A 15449-nucleotide genomic window follows, 5' to 3' on the forward strand; every position below is an offset into this window, starting at 1 on the left:
ACTTCTGGCACTGAGGATTGCATTGTGGTTTGATAGGAACATCTCATCTAACCTCCACAATATCACCAAGGGCATGTTAGGGCTGTATGAAGGGCATCCATGTGGGCCCAGCCTTCATTCTGAAAAGTTGATTTATGGTGCCCTTCATTTCTCCCACTAAGATAAGGGTCATGGTGGCGAGTGGAGAGGCATTTATATGGGCGTAATCATGATGGGAGAAATGTCATTGTGGAGAGATTACACTCCTCCCTGTGTCTCTGCACATTCAATTTAGCTCTCCAGAGTCTTGCACTTTGACCCGCAGCGATGCCATCAATTGGATAACCTCCAGTCCTCCCTCACGACAACAGAGGAAGCAGTCTATCAGCTTAAACAGCCATTAAAAACATTGAAAAAAACATTTCTAGTGATTTAAGAGGTTTAGGTACAGAGTAGTGGGGAAACAACTTGATTAGTAAGAAGGTGAGCTTCCTACCAACTCCCCTCCAACCCGTTTCCGTTCTCTCTGCCGATACATAATTGCAGTTTATTACCTCTCTTATTAAAAATAAATTAGCATTTTAATGAGATTCTGGCAGATGGTGTCTTGGTATGCTACTGCATGCAGGAGACTGGGAGCTAGGTTGCTGCTGCTGTGGAATGATTGCTGCAAACTAACAGCACTGCATTGAGCACTATGCCCCAACACCAATGTCTTAGTAGCCTATGGTGGACTGGCATGGGGGGTCCGGTCTGTGTGGACCTGTGCGGATTTGTCAGTGTGGTTGCATGCATAAGAATGTGTGTGCGTGGGAGTGCGTGGGTGTGTGTGGCTGGAATGGGCTCCTGTGGTAAACACACTTAGATCTATTCCTCCCGGGTTGCACAAGACGAGCGCTGGTGACTCAGGAGAATCTGCTCTGTGGATCAGGGCTGCAAATGAGGAATATAATTAGATGGTTTTATCTCCCTGCCTCAGACTACTGGGGTGTGGTGGCTCCTCCAGAGGATAGGGAGGTGTGTGTGTGTGTGTGTGTGTGTGTGTGTGTGTGTGTGTGTGTGGGTGTGTGTGTGTGTGTGTGTGTGTGTGTGGTGTGTGTGTGTGTGTGTGTGTGTGTGTGTGTGTGTGTGTGTGTGTGTGTGTGTGTGTGTGTGTGTGTGTGTGTGTGTGTGTGTGTGTGTGTGTGTGTGTGTGTGTGTGTGTGTGTGTGTGTGTTGATCAGAGAGAGAGGGAGTTGGTGGGTGGTGTGAGCAGCACAACTACACTGCTCCAACTGTCAGTGGACACAGTCGATACGGTAGGAGACGTTTGTTTAGCGAGGCGGGGAGGCTATGGAGTGGGCCGCCTCACAATCTGAATCTTTGTTATCGTTTGTTCATCACCTTGTCGAGACTAGGCCTTGCATTTCCAAACAGAGTTGGAAGTATAGTCTGAGCTTTGAAAAGATGTGTCATTTTGTGCTTCCTTACAACAGCTCATTTCAAAGCACATCAGAGCTGTGTTACTGTGTTACTCTGTCATCCATTTGAATGGCATTTCTCTGCTGAATTATTCATTTGATTTGGTTTTTTAAATGTCTGTCTTGGCACTTGGAGAAGGAATTAAATGCTAATTTATTGAGCATATAAAGACTATGTCTGGGAGAGAAAAAAATTACTTCAACAACAAGATGCCCTGTGGGAGACTAAAAGGCTCATCGGGCCACTTTCTCCATTAATGTGTTAATGTGCTCCCTCTCCCTGGGCTGCCTGACATCTGATTAGACACACAGACAGACAGACAGACAGACATACAAGACAGTAACACACACCTACCAAGACATACACGTGGAAATATGGACGGACTCATACCTCTATGAACCAACACTCATTCAAATATAATATATATAATATATATGTTCTTTGATAGAGACAAAAACACATGCACGCTACCAATCTCATGCATATATTCACACATATACCTACTACTTTTCCCCCCCTGTGTGCGTACAATGTATCAGGATGCATTGAACATACGATCAAAAGAACAAGCACAACACAATAACTTCACTCAAACAAATATTGAAGCTCAGACTGACTGTGTGAGGATGTTAAATGAGGGTGAGCAATATGTATCCATTAGTGACTTCAACATAAACTGCCTCCCCTGCTAGCTGTTTGATTATAATTAAATTACACCAGTCCCCAGGGAAGGAGAGGATTCTCTTGTCTGTGTTTCTGCGCAGTGGGAGTCGTTGACATGCAATGGAGGAAAGAACATATTGACAAATTCTAAACACATGGATTTGAATTGTTTGGGTAAAATTATCCAGGCATAAGTGACGGGAAGAAAATAGCAAAACATCAAACACATACACACACACTCCCCCAAACTGAGCATACACTCTTGAGTATTCCTCAGTCTTTCTGACACATGATCAAGGCAGACTCCCAAAATGCACGGTCATCATTCATGACTTTCTCTCACTGTCAGAGCCAAATGGATCCTATTGGATGTCAAAGACTGCAGGTTGATGAGGGCTGAGGAGGATGAAGCTTCATCTGCCATAAAGACGATAACTTAAAAAAATCAGGCAGCAAACCGTCGGAGAGTCCTTTCCACCTGCTGCAACTTCAAAGACTCTGTTTGTACTTTGTCGGCTTGACAATCGGATTCACTGAGAGGACTTGGTAGGGTAGAAATGTGAACATTTTGACTGAAGACCCCTTCTGTGGTTTTCAGAAAGCATGGATTTAAATTATTCAAATGTAAAACAAATGATGTGGCTTTTTAAAGTCTGAGACAGATTCAGGCCATGAGGCAAGAGAGGCAGAAGAACAGGAGAACATAACAAAATAAAAGAGAAGTCAAAGACCAATAAAGAAGTGGGTAACACTTGACTGAAGTCTACAGAGACCAAGTAAACATTTTCCGCTTTGTTATTTTTCACGATGAGTGTCCTATGAGTTCTGTTATCATATTGTCTTTATTAAAACAATGTATCTTCTCTTTGTATAGTGTTGCATACAGAAGTAATGCAATCCCCATAGATAGTTGTACATAAAAGAAAGAACACATGAAATGGAAAAATAAACTTGAACAGATATTTTGTTTACTAGTCCAGACAGTAAAAAGGATGCTGGGATAAAACAAAACTGTTAAGATGTAAATTAGGAATGACTTTGCTCCATACTAGTGGAGCTATGATCTTGAACAGAACTAGGTGATAGATAGAAAAGGGTCTCACAGCACACACTAGTGGTTGCAATCCAATGCTGAAGGAGGCATTTTCATGCCATTCTCTTTTATGCACAGCTACTGTACAAGTTTGAAAAGAAGTAATGTTTGGTACTTGATGTATATTCAGTCCCAATCTAATCTAGCACTAACGACAGACATTGTACATTTGCGTTCAAGATATCCAATATATTGTTGAGGACAATACCTCAGCTAAACATTCATCTCAACATCCTTTCTTCTATCTATCACCCCATGCAAACGGATGTGGTGAGAAAAAGTCCTTTAAAGAACGTGTCAATTCTGCCACTGAAGGCTGCTGCAACGCTAATGCGCGCTCTGTGAATACCAAGCGGTGTTAATGAAGTCATTTGTCTGAGAGTTGCCGGGTCTCCCACCATTCCATTCCCCGACATTCATTAGTCAGTCACTGCCTGAAAACGCCAACCTCCCTCTCCTCAACTCCTTCAGAATCTAATCTGCATTAAAGCACATTTCCTGTCTTAAGGAACATATGGCTACATCCTGGATGTGCTAGCTATATTTATCCATCCATCCCTGTGTCTTTTTTAATAAGGACTGATGAAACATAATGGAAAATAAAGTGTAAGGAAATGAATTTTATCGCATCTGTTACTACGCTTGCAGTTTCAATAACGCTGTGAATCTCTCTGCTGTAGTCTACTACACTGTAGCAGAGATGTCTGCAGAGTTGAATTTCAACCCTTCTTCTATTGTATATACATTGAGAGATGGCCTCACCACAAATATTTATTCAGAGCTTAAAGACCTGGACAGACTGAGGCCCAAAAGCAAACTTTCTCCTTTCACTGTATTGTTGGAGAGTCCTTGGGGTGAAGATGTGTTTTCGTGTGTAAACCAGTGACAAATTACTTTATTCTTAGCAGATGTGACCCCCAAACCTCCCAAAACATTCCTGACCTGCGTGACACTTACCGTTGACGGTGAGAGAAACCTCCTTCTCCCCGGCGCCGACTCGCGGGACCACGGCACGGCACACATATTTCCCAGCATCTTCCTGCCTCACAGCCTTGAGTGTCAGGATGTTCTCATTGCTTAGTACCTGACACACAGAGGTTAAGGGTCACTGAATTAGCAGCAAGAGGTCACCTTCACATTTGAGGCAGCACATAGCAGCCCGTGCTCCTCTTAACGACTTAAAACTCTCTTCTATTATTAAAATCCAATTTGGGACCAGGCTCATATGAGAGAGGGGCGGTTTTGATCTCCAGGCTCTGATGGTTGACGTATACGGAGTTGAGGAATGAGCCTAGCTGGCAGATCAATTGCATGCTCCTATGCTCACCTCAACACATCTCCAGCCAGGATTCAGGGATCAGGGGCACTAACGAGCCCGAACCGCTAGCTGCCTCTGGATTTTTTGATTAATGAGACTTTGAAAAAAACTGATTTAAGCTCAAAGGGCACTGCTTGGTCACATGAATCCTGAATTACCTATAGTGTTAGATATTTTAGGTTTTCAAATAGAATAATTAATGAAGTTACTGCTGTGGCCAGCATGATATGAGGGTGGTTGTGGAAAATATATCACTATAAAGTAAATGACATTGAAAGCATTGGCTAACCTGATTGTTCCAATCTATAGTGTATTGCACCTAGTCAAAACATATACAATAAATGGTGAAAGACATTGCATATGGGAATACATACCACTCCAGAGCCCCTCTTCATCCAGACGATTGTGAGGGAGGGGTTTCCCGTCCAGGCACAGTTAAACACAGCATCAGACCCCAGATCCACCTGTAAGGACTGGGGCTCTGCAGCCATGCGTGGACCAACTGCCAGAACACAGAGAGCCACCCAGTCAGCATCTAATCAATACACCACCAGCAGCACAACAGAATACTCTATTTACGGTCAGATACAGAATGTCTATAATCTAAATAGGATGCATAACGTTGGCTGGACATCACCACAGAAAGAGCAACACATTAGTAGCACTCACAGTAGACGTCGACGTTGCGGCTGATGTTGGTGCTGCCCAGAGGGTTGGTGACCTCACAGGAGACAGGCTCAGTGAAGAAGGAGTGGTCCACAATGACCTCATAAGTGTCCCCAGAGACCTCCTTGATCACGTTGCCTCCTTTGGCCCACCTGTAGTAAAGGGAAATACACAGAGAGAGAGAGAGCGAGAGAGAGGAGACCTTGCATGAGAGGGGTGATCTGATAAGAAACTGTTATTTGCAACTTGCTTTGACCTTAACATTGACCTATGGTCGCCTAGATAATGGTGGTCAGGAAATACTCTGCTGAGGGCACAGAATACCTGCAGTGGAAAGACCATTATGAAGAATGGGTTGCTTCTGATTTATTATGTTTCAGTTCTGGTCATCAGTGAGGGAGGATGGCATTTGTCTGAAGGATGGGAGGATGAGGGGAGAAGAGGGTGGGATAAAACATTAAGACCGTTTCTCTCTCTCCCTGTCAATGTCACATTGTTCTCCGAATAAATCATTCCTGTGCAGGTTGTCTGCTGGCTTCAGCATATTTTTGTGGCAGCCATTCATACTGTGATGTCACAAGCGTCTCAGTGACTGGGGGAGCAGACACCACGTTCTTCATTACGACGAGCGGAGCAGAACAGAGCGCAGAGTGGCTTAGACAAACTAATCACAAAATGACAAATAGGTAGAGTCCCTCCTGACGATGCAAGCTGACACGTACTGTATGGTAGAGTCCCCCCTGACGATGCCAGCTGACCGGTACTGTATGGTAGAGTCCCCCCTGACGATGCCAGCTGACACGTACTGTATGGTAGAGTCCCCCCTGACAATGCCAGCTGACACGTAATGTATGGTAGAGTACCCCTGATGATGCCAGCTGACACGTACTGTATGGTAGAGTCCCCCCTGACGATGCCGGCTGACACATACTGTATGGTAGAGTCCCCCCTGACGTAGCCAGCTACGAACTGGTCCGTTTTGTACAATTTTGTGAAACTCGTGAGAGACAATACAGCCACATTACCATAACCATGTTAATACAAGAGTCTCAGTTGTGAGGCTTGCATCTAATTGTTGTATAAAATGAATGAGTAAAGATGAAACTATTTGTGAAATTATGTAATGTGATTTTAAACTGTTTAATGAAGGAAACTCCAATTCCCTTTGGAGTTGAACTAAATTATTAGCCCGCCCCATGAGCACAGACATTGATCTGGTGTCATAGGACAGCCCCTTTCTGCTCTTCCGAATATAACCCTCACCTTGGGAATTTATCTTCAGACCAGCTTACCTCGATAACCACGAGAGAGCTAAGGTTTCAGACTAGTACCTCATCACAGAGGGAGTTAAGGTTTGAGTAGATTGCTGAATCTCTTAACCATACCACATGGTTAAACTCTGAGACTATCGATACCGACAGAATAAGAACAAATCTTTGATACTAATTACTAGTCTGCAACTAGGAATTCGGTACCATTGAACGCGAAGAACGACAACCGCTGAAACATCTATTCTATAACAACATTGCTGAATGTTACTCTGAACTATCCATTCTAACCACGGCAGAGAGAGAGAGGGTGGACAAACTCTCCAATACAAACAGACTTTCCAACAGAGATCACGATGACACACTGAGCGTAAATATATATATTGATTGCAAATATTCCCGAATGAGTGAGCGTTCATGTGCAAAGGATTAGCATTTCAATTGTTATAATTATCAACTTTGTAGTGTCTTTTATCTCAGTCGACCCCCACTTTCCTTTTGTCCACCAAGCCGCATACCGGTTTATCCCATTAGGGAAACTCCACTATAATTTCCTTGTAACTATATCTACTGTTTGTTTGTTTATGCATTTCTGTGATTATTTAGTTAGTAAATAAATGATTTAAGACAATTGATGTATGGATGATTCATAGTGAAGACTGGGTTTGTGCAGATAGCCAACAACTTACGATGTTTGGAATGAGACTAATTTGAGGTAAAGAATAATTCATTAATTAGAAGACTAATTGATCAGATATTAAAATATCTGAAAGTTGTATTAGGAAAATTATAACTTTGTAATCTGAATATTTTCCTTGGTGCCCCAACCTTCTAGTTAATTACATTGACATGATTAAGTTAGTTTAATCCCGTAATAATAATTACAGAGAATTTATTTGATAAAAATAAGTCTTCAGTTTAATGATGGCAAAGACACGACAGTAGAGTACCCACTGATGATGCCGGCTGACCCGAACTGTATGTTAGTCCCCCCTGACAATGCAGGCTGAAACGTACTGTACGGTAGAGTCCCCCCTGACGATGCAGGCTGAAACGTACTGTACGGTAGAGTCCCCCCTGACGATGTCAGCTGACACATACTGTATGCACATAAAGGCACCCGACGTTAATCAATTGACACAGGATTGGGCGAAGAACATCCGTTTGTGTTGGAGGCATCTGTCAGAGGGATGTTTTCTCTCAACTGCTGGGTTAATACTTTTCTTATGTCATCGCTTCTGTCTTGCTCAGCACGCCATACTGGATGGCTCCCTGTTGCTGTGGGAGACAGGGACCATTTATTAAAGCGAGCCAAAGCATGAGTGGATGTATGGGGCTTCTTCTCTGGAACATTTACAAGGTATTTTGGGACATACAACTCTATATTCTCCTAAACCTCTCACCTTACCCAGACAGAGATGTGTTTGCATGCTGATATGGGTGAAGATAACCTTTGAACTTCTAGCTGTCACAAAACATGGATTTATTTTCTCACCCAAGAGCACAGGGTGCACTGTGCAGTATTCCAGGGATCGGGAACTTGCAGTATTCCAGGGATAAGGGACTCATTTGTCATCCACGAGTGAAGCCTTGGTCTATGCTTGATAGGAGTAGTATAATTTAAATGAGAATAGACCTCATTCATTCAGCAAGTGAAGTGAAGCACCTTTCTAATTGGCTCCAGTTGATTATCTCTGCTGCACATTGTGCTGCCGAGGAGACTATGTTTCCACACTGTAGGAGCTAGTTTTTCACTGTGTGAAAAATGAAGTCGCTGAGAGCACTGTCAGCTTAATATGCACAGGGACACCTGTGTTTCCAAAAATATTTTTTTTAGGGCAGATGGGTATGCTTGGCTCATCTGTCTCTTCCTTACGTAATTGATCCAGGAGGAGAATGTGCTGGATTTGGGAAAAGGTATTATTACCGTTGCAGTGAGCTACACACAGCGTTCTGTAGGTATTGTCCCTCAAGAAAACAATTCTGTACACAAAATATATAATAAAAGATAATGATAATGACTATAATAATGATGATGATTGTTTCTAAATCTCACACCACACTGTCTATGAATACTAGACAAGAATTCACTAGACAATGTCAATAAATGCGCTGATGATGGCAGCGATCATCAATGCCCTCTGAATCTTAGTGTCGGATGATGAATGACTCTCCACAGGCTGTGACAGAGTGTATGGTCGCTATAGTACTGGAGGAGTTACAGTGAGTGAAGCACAGAAGTTTGTCCAGCAGGTCTCTCCCAATTGCATTGTAAGGCTGCAAGGGCTGGGAGGTCCACAGTGCAGAGAGAGCAGAGACAGAATGCTAGTACCTGCAGGGAGTGTGAGGCTGCCAGGGCTGTGGGGTCTCAACAGTGCAGAGAGAGCAGAGACAGAATGCTAGTGTCTGCAGGGAGTGTGAGGCTGCCAGGCCTGGGAGGTCCATCTCAGAGAGAGCAGAGACAGAATGCTAGTACCTGCAGGGAGTGTGAGGCTGCAGGGCTGGGAGGTCCACAGTGCAGAGAGAGCAGAGACAGAATGCTAGTGCCTGCAGGGATGTGAGGCTGCCAGGGCTGGGAGTCCACAGTGCAGAGAGAGCAGAGACAGAATGCTAGTACTGCAGGGAGTGTGAGGCTGCCAGGGCTGGGAGGTCCACAGTGCAGAGAGAGCAGAGACAGAATGCTAGTGCCTGCAGGGAGTGTGAGGCTGCCAGGCTGGGAGGTCCACATCTCAGAGAGAGCAGAGACAGAATGCTAGTGCCTGCAGGGAGTGTGAGGCTGCCAGGGCTGTGGGGTCCACAGTGCAGAGAGAGCAGAGACAGAATGCTAGTGTCTGCAGGGAGTGTGAGAGATCGGCTGGTGTGCTGGTCCCCATCCAAGAGAGTCTAAACATAGCCAGCTCTGCATCCATCAGATACCTGTATCTCCTCTGGGAGGCAGAGTGGCCAGCGAGAACTTACTCAACAGCTCACTTACCACCAGGACCTATTCAGGGATTTAGGTCACACAATGAGGTGCAAGTCAGGTGTATGCCTCAGAGTGTTTGTGTGTGTGTGGTTGTGTGTGTGTGTGTGTGTGTGTGTGTGGTGTGTGTGTGTGTGTGTGTGTGTGTGTGTGTGTGTGTGTGTGTGGCAATAACATTGAAATCAGTGTGTATCAGGGAGAGAACCACCTGTTCTCTCTCACTGATATGATTAAGGGGATAGCAATAGTCAATTAAATCAAATCAAACAGTTATCTATGTCATTAACATGTCAAATCAATTATTATTATTATCGGCATGGTTAAGTACACCACGGCACAGATTATGTTGCTCATTTGAAATTTCATAATGTTGAATATATCAAAATACTTATTTCAATGGAAAGTAGAGACTTTCATAACGATGCTTTGATCAAATGGCACCCTGGTGTTTCTTGAATGAAATGTGTAAATGAAATTAGACAGAAATGTCTCTTTGTTTGACATAATATGACAAAAGGCCCAATATTAGAAGGGAGAACAAAAACATTGTCTATAGTTTCAAAACATTGTGAATGACATTTCAATATACTGTCTGCCATGAGGTAGGGGACATGAGCATAAATGATGTGACTGTCAGTTTGGTGCTTTGCAATTCAAATAAAACCAGGACGTCTGTTTGTCTGGCAATGAAATCACAGCATGGTAGAACATCACTGTTGCGGCTGCCTCGCGTGATGTATTGTTGTCTGTACCTTTTTGCCCTGTGTCCTTACGTCGGTGCCCAATAATGTTATACCATGTATTGTGCTGCTGCCGCCATGTTGTGCTGATGCCATGTTGTATTGCTACCATGTTGTTGTTATGTTGTGTTGCTACCATGCTGTGTTGTCATGTGTTGCTGCCATGCTATGTTGTTGTTTTAGGTCTCTCTTTATGTAGTGTTGTGGTGTCTCTTGTCGTGATGTGTGTTTTGTCCTGTATTTTAATTTTTTATCCCAGCCCCTGTCCCTGCAGGAGGCTTTTTGCCTTTTGGTAGGCTGTCATTGTAAATAAGAATGTGTTCTTAACTGACTTGCCTAGTTAAATGAAGGTAAAAAAATATATATACAGTACCAGTCAAAAGTTTGGACACGCCTACTCATTCAAGGGTTTTTCTTTATTTTGACTATTTTCTACATTGTAGAATAATAGTGAAGACATCAAAACTATGAAATAACACATATGGAATCATGCAGTAAGCAAAAAAGTGTTAAAATATCTTAATATATTTTATATTTGAGATTCTTCAAAGTAGCCACCCTTTGCCTTGATGACAGCTTGGCACACTCTTGGCATTCTATCAACCAGCTTCATTAGATAGTCACCTGGAATGCATTTCAATTAACAGGTGTGTCTCTTTAAAAGTTAATTTGTGGAATTTCAATCCTTCTTCATGCGTTTGAGCTAATCAGTTGTGTTGTGACAAGGTAGGGGTGGTATACAGAAGATTGCACTATTTGGTAAAAGACCAAATCCATATTATGGCAAGAACAGCTCAAATAAGAAAAGAGAAACAACAGTCCACCATTACTTTATGACATGAAGGTCAGTTAATCCGGAAAATTTCAGGGACTTTGGAAGTTTTTTCAAGTGCAGTCACAAAAACCATCAAGCACTATGATGAAACTGTCTCTCATGAGGACCGCTACAGGAAAGGTAGACCTAGAGTTACCTCTGCTGCAGAGGATAAGTTCATTAGAGTTTCCAGACTCAGAAATTGCAGCCCAAATAAATGCTTCACAGGGTTCAAGTAACAGACACTTCTCAACATCAACTGTTCAGAGGAGACTGCATGAATCAGGCCTTCATGGTCAAATTGCTACAAAGAAACCAATACTAAAGGACACCAATAAGAAGAAGAGACTTGCTTGGGCCAAGAAACACGAGCAATGGATATTAGACTGATGAAAATCTGTCCTTTGGTCTGATGAGTCCAAATTTGCGATTTATGGTTCCAACGGCCGTGTCTTTGTGAGATGCTGAGTAGGTGAACGGATGATCTCCGCGTGTGTGGTTCCCACCGTGAAGCATGGAGGAGGAGGTGTGATGGTGTGTGTTTGCTTTGCTGGTGACACTGTCTATGATTTATTTTGAATTCAAGGCACACTTAACCAGCATGGCTACAACAGCATTCTGCAGCGATACACCATCCCATCTGGTTTGCGCTTAGTGGGAATATCATTTGTTTTTCAACAGGACAATGACCCAACACACCTCCAGGCTTTTTTAAGACTTTTTGACCAAGAATAATGGTGATGGAGTGCTGCATCAGATGACCTGGCCTCCACAATCACCTGACCTCAACCCAATTGAGATGGTTTGGTATGAGTTGGACTGCAGAGTGAAGGAGAAGCAGCCAACAAGTGCTCAGCATATTTGGAAACTCATTCAAGACTGTTGGAAAAGCATTCCAGGTGAAGCTGGTTGAGAGAATGCCAAGAGTGTGCAAAGCTGTCATCAAGGCAAAGGGTGGCTACTTTGAAGATTATAAAATATATTTTGATTTGTTTAACACTTTTTTGTTTACTACATGATTCCATATGTGTTATTTCATAGTTTTAATGTCTTCACTATTATTCTAAAATGTAGAAAAAAGTAAAAATATAGAAAAACTCTTGAATGAGTTGGTGTATCCAATCTTTTGACTGGTACTGTATATATATTTTTAAAACATTACTGGCATTAGTGGCATGGCACCAGTCAAGATATTGTGTACACCCAAAGTGTTTATGCCAGTAGTGCAGACAAGATGGATTTAATTTGCTTTGCCTGTTGCTTTGTTGTTTTTTTCTCTCTCGCTGTCCTCCTCGTCGACTGGATGCACTGGGTGGCACAAAGCCAGTCACAGGGGAAAACAAACAGTGGCGGTGCCCACAGACAACGTGACGGAAAATGCCCTGATGTAAAACTTCTTCATTAGCCACCTCAGAGACACAGACGAGGAAAAGGTAGATGATAGAACTGACAAAAAAATCTAGAAACTAGCAACAACATCATAATTGTTAAACTGGGGAGAGAATTGGTGATGGTGTTTGCTGGGTGTGGAGAGGGATGTGTTTGTTGTCGCGTGGTAGAATGCGCAGACGAGGGACCTGAAACTCCTCTTCTGTCATGTCCCTCTCTGGAGCTCCTCTGCTTTGAGTAGTGAAAAAAAAGCTTTGTATATTTATCACCATGGCGTTGAATATGATGTATTGTGGTTGCCCCTCCTGCTTCCATTAGGTAATGAAGATTCCATAACAGCTCTATTGTTTTACGATTCCTCTTTTCACACCAACACACTCAGATCAAAACACAAACTTACTTCCAACAGTACTTCCCTCCATATCTAGAATATGCAGAGTCGCCAGAAAACATTAACATCCGGTTTTCAGAGATACAGTATTTTAAACCTAACTTCCATTTCCCTGAAAAATATAAATGGGAACTCCGCTCAGGCGTCTTTCTATGCCTGCTACGTTAGTCACTCCCTATACTCTACTCAGCACTATCCCTGAGACACATGTTCTCCCCCCAGGAGTTAGAGTTCTGGCTCTGCCTGAGAGATATCTGTCTCAGGGATAGTGCATTCCATTCGCTTTTGTAAGCAAGATTCCTAGACCGGCCAATCACAGCAGATCATAGAGAATAGAAATCACCATGTCATTGACTCCTCCTCTGCTACCTTGGCTCTGTCTGTGTGAAAGTGCTTATTGAAGTGGAGAATGGGATGGCAGAGTGGCGGGCTGGGGAGATTGGCAGAGAGGCCATCACTCTAAGGCCTGCCCTGTCCTTGTTCCATATCTGATCTCCAGAGACAGGGTGTATTAGAGCTGACTAACGGCCACACCACACCGCTAGCTCCCTGCTCTGCACTGCTGTAACTCTCTCTGGGGGACAAGGGGGGTTCTCCTCAGTCAACTCCCCAGTGGAGAGCTCTCCCTGGGAGACCGAAACAGTCCAACACTCCCCCATGTGGACTGAGGTAGAGTAGAGATAAAATAACCTATTGTTCTTTATGAGAACATGTGCTAAAATGAATCAGAAATGAATCTGCACTGTTGCATATTAGAAAAAGGTTATATATTTCACAGTCCTGTGAACAGAAGTGAAGTGTGTGTTCAGATGCAAATGACTCAACTCAAAGTGGTATTGGATCCTAACACTAGTGAAACCCTTCTAGAGAGTGCCTATTTCAGCCTGAAGTTCTACCCCTCTCCTTCTTTCAATCCATTCTCCCATGGTTTCCCATGCCAAAGGAAAAGTAATCTCAATGTAGACATGTCAGCGGAACATTGATCTGGGTCCCACTACAATAGAGACTGATTTCCACAGTGATGGTAGCAGAAGACCTGCCTTTGTGTATAGCTGTACAGTCAAACACAAGTCTTGTTTGCTTTGATATCTGTTTTTTTAAAGGCCAGAATCCATCAAATGAATGTCTCTGTTTTGCCACCTGTGAGTGTGTTGTAGATCCATTTCATTTCCCAATACAGCTTCAGACTCAGTGTTGGCCAGGTAATTCCCTTCGCTATTGATTTTGTTCCACTTATTCTTCCCTTGGTTTTAAAACCCACACAGAAAAGCATGTCTTGACAAATCACCTTGGCATTACACCTCTTCAAGGACTAAGTGAGATTTCATGAGAGTAAATAACTTCTATTTCATGTTTCTTGTGAGAATTGAAAAACTCAGTGCTCCAAATCAAGTCTCTCAATGTGTGCTTGCAGTTGACAGGCAGAATCCAAAAAGGATTGCGAAAAAGAATAAGACATGGGTTCAGCGTAGGTTCAGAAGATCAACCCACTCCTTCCACACAAATGTCCACTAGCACACCTTCAGTACTTTGACTCACATGTCGCCCTTTTAACATGAGACCTTGTAACCTTGACAACCTCATCAGCTACAACACAATACCAGCTGTTCTCCCACTCACCGTAGTGTATCTATTTTCAGGGTATATAGACAACATTACCTCAAAACAAAAGCCATGCAAGTCAATGCATTCATTAGCCTCTAAGTACATGACTGGGAAGTCATTTCAACAGACATTTGTCATTACATTTTCCTCGGTATAGCTCTCTGTGAATATGTTCCAAATGGACGAGAGGTTTAATAGTGTCATGGCATCATAAGAATTCTCTGACAGTGGTTAATACCATCAACACTGAGGTGTTGCTATTAGCAACATCTATCAGAGAGGACCTTTGTATATCATATGAAGCTTGTTTCAGTGTTTTTCTTTCTCATTACGGGTCATTGCATAATGCAGGATGTCTGGCCCACAAATAATTTGCTATGATACATTTCTCATTTAGAGACTACTAATGGAGTTTAGAGTAACATTTCCAGACAGCATGTTCAAAGTCTTCTCAAGGAACCAAGTTCAGAGTGAAAATAATCTGATATAGACACTCATGAGAGAGGGTGGAGACAGACAGACAGATAATAGTTGTGCATGTACAGTATAAGTAGAGTTGAAGTCGGAAGTTTACATACACTTAGGTTGGAGTCATTAAAACTTGTTTTACAACCACTCCACAAATGTCTTGTTAACAAACTATAGTTTTGGCAAGTCGGTTAGGACATCTACTTTGCGCATGACACAAGTAATTTTCCAACAATTGTTTACAGACAGATTATTACACTTATAACTCACTGTATCACAATTCCAGTGGGTCAGAAGTTTACATACACTAAATTGACTGTGCCTTGACAGCTTTCAAAATTCCAGAAAACGATGTCTTGGCTTTAGAAGCTTCTGAATCAACCTTGGGAGCAATTTCCGTACACCTGAAGGTACCACGTTCATCTGTACAAACAATAGTAGGCAAGTATAAACACCATGGGACCACGCAGCCGTCATACCGCTCAGGAAGGAGACGCTTTCTGTCTACTTGAGATGAACGTACTTTGGTGCGAAAAGTGCAAATCAATCCCAGAACAACAGCAAAGGACCTTGTGAAGATGCTGGAGGAAACAGGTACAAAAGTATCTATATCCACAGTTTAACAAGTCCTA

At 42.9% G+C, this 15449-nt stretch overlaps 1 protein-coding gene across 3 annotated transcripts in view; it reads right to left on the bottom strand.

Moving 5' to 3' along the window:
- The window catches only part of LOC111960686 (kin of IRRE-like protein 3), a 220819-nt gene that overhangs the window by 16236 nt on the left and 189134 nt on the right, over positions 1 to 15449 (bottom strand). For all 3 annotated transcript variants that reach the window (XM_023982828.2, XM_023982827.2, XM_023982826.2), the window contains exons 7-9: positions 5184 to 5332; positions 4889 to 5016; positions 4154 to 4280 (exon numbers count right to left, since the gene is read on the bottom strand). In XM_023982828.2, the coding sequence (XP_023838596.1) occupies positions 4154 to 4280; positions 4889 to 5016; positions 5184 to 5332 (404 nt within the window). The remainder of the gene's footprint in view (positions 1 to 4153; positions 4281 to 4888; positions 5017 to 5183; positions 5333 to 15449) is intronic.

This window comes from Salvelinus sp. IW2-2015, linkage group LG4p (genome assembly GCF_002910315.2).
Source record: "Salvelinus sp. IW2-2015 linkage group LG4p, ASM291031v2, whole genome shotgun sequence".
Classification (NCBI taxonomy): domain Eukaryota; kingdom Metazoa; phylum Chordata; class Actinopteri; order Salmoniformes; family Salmonidae; genus Salvelinus; species Salvelinus sp. IW2-2015.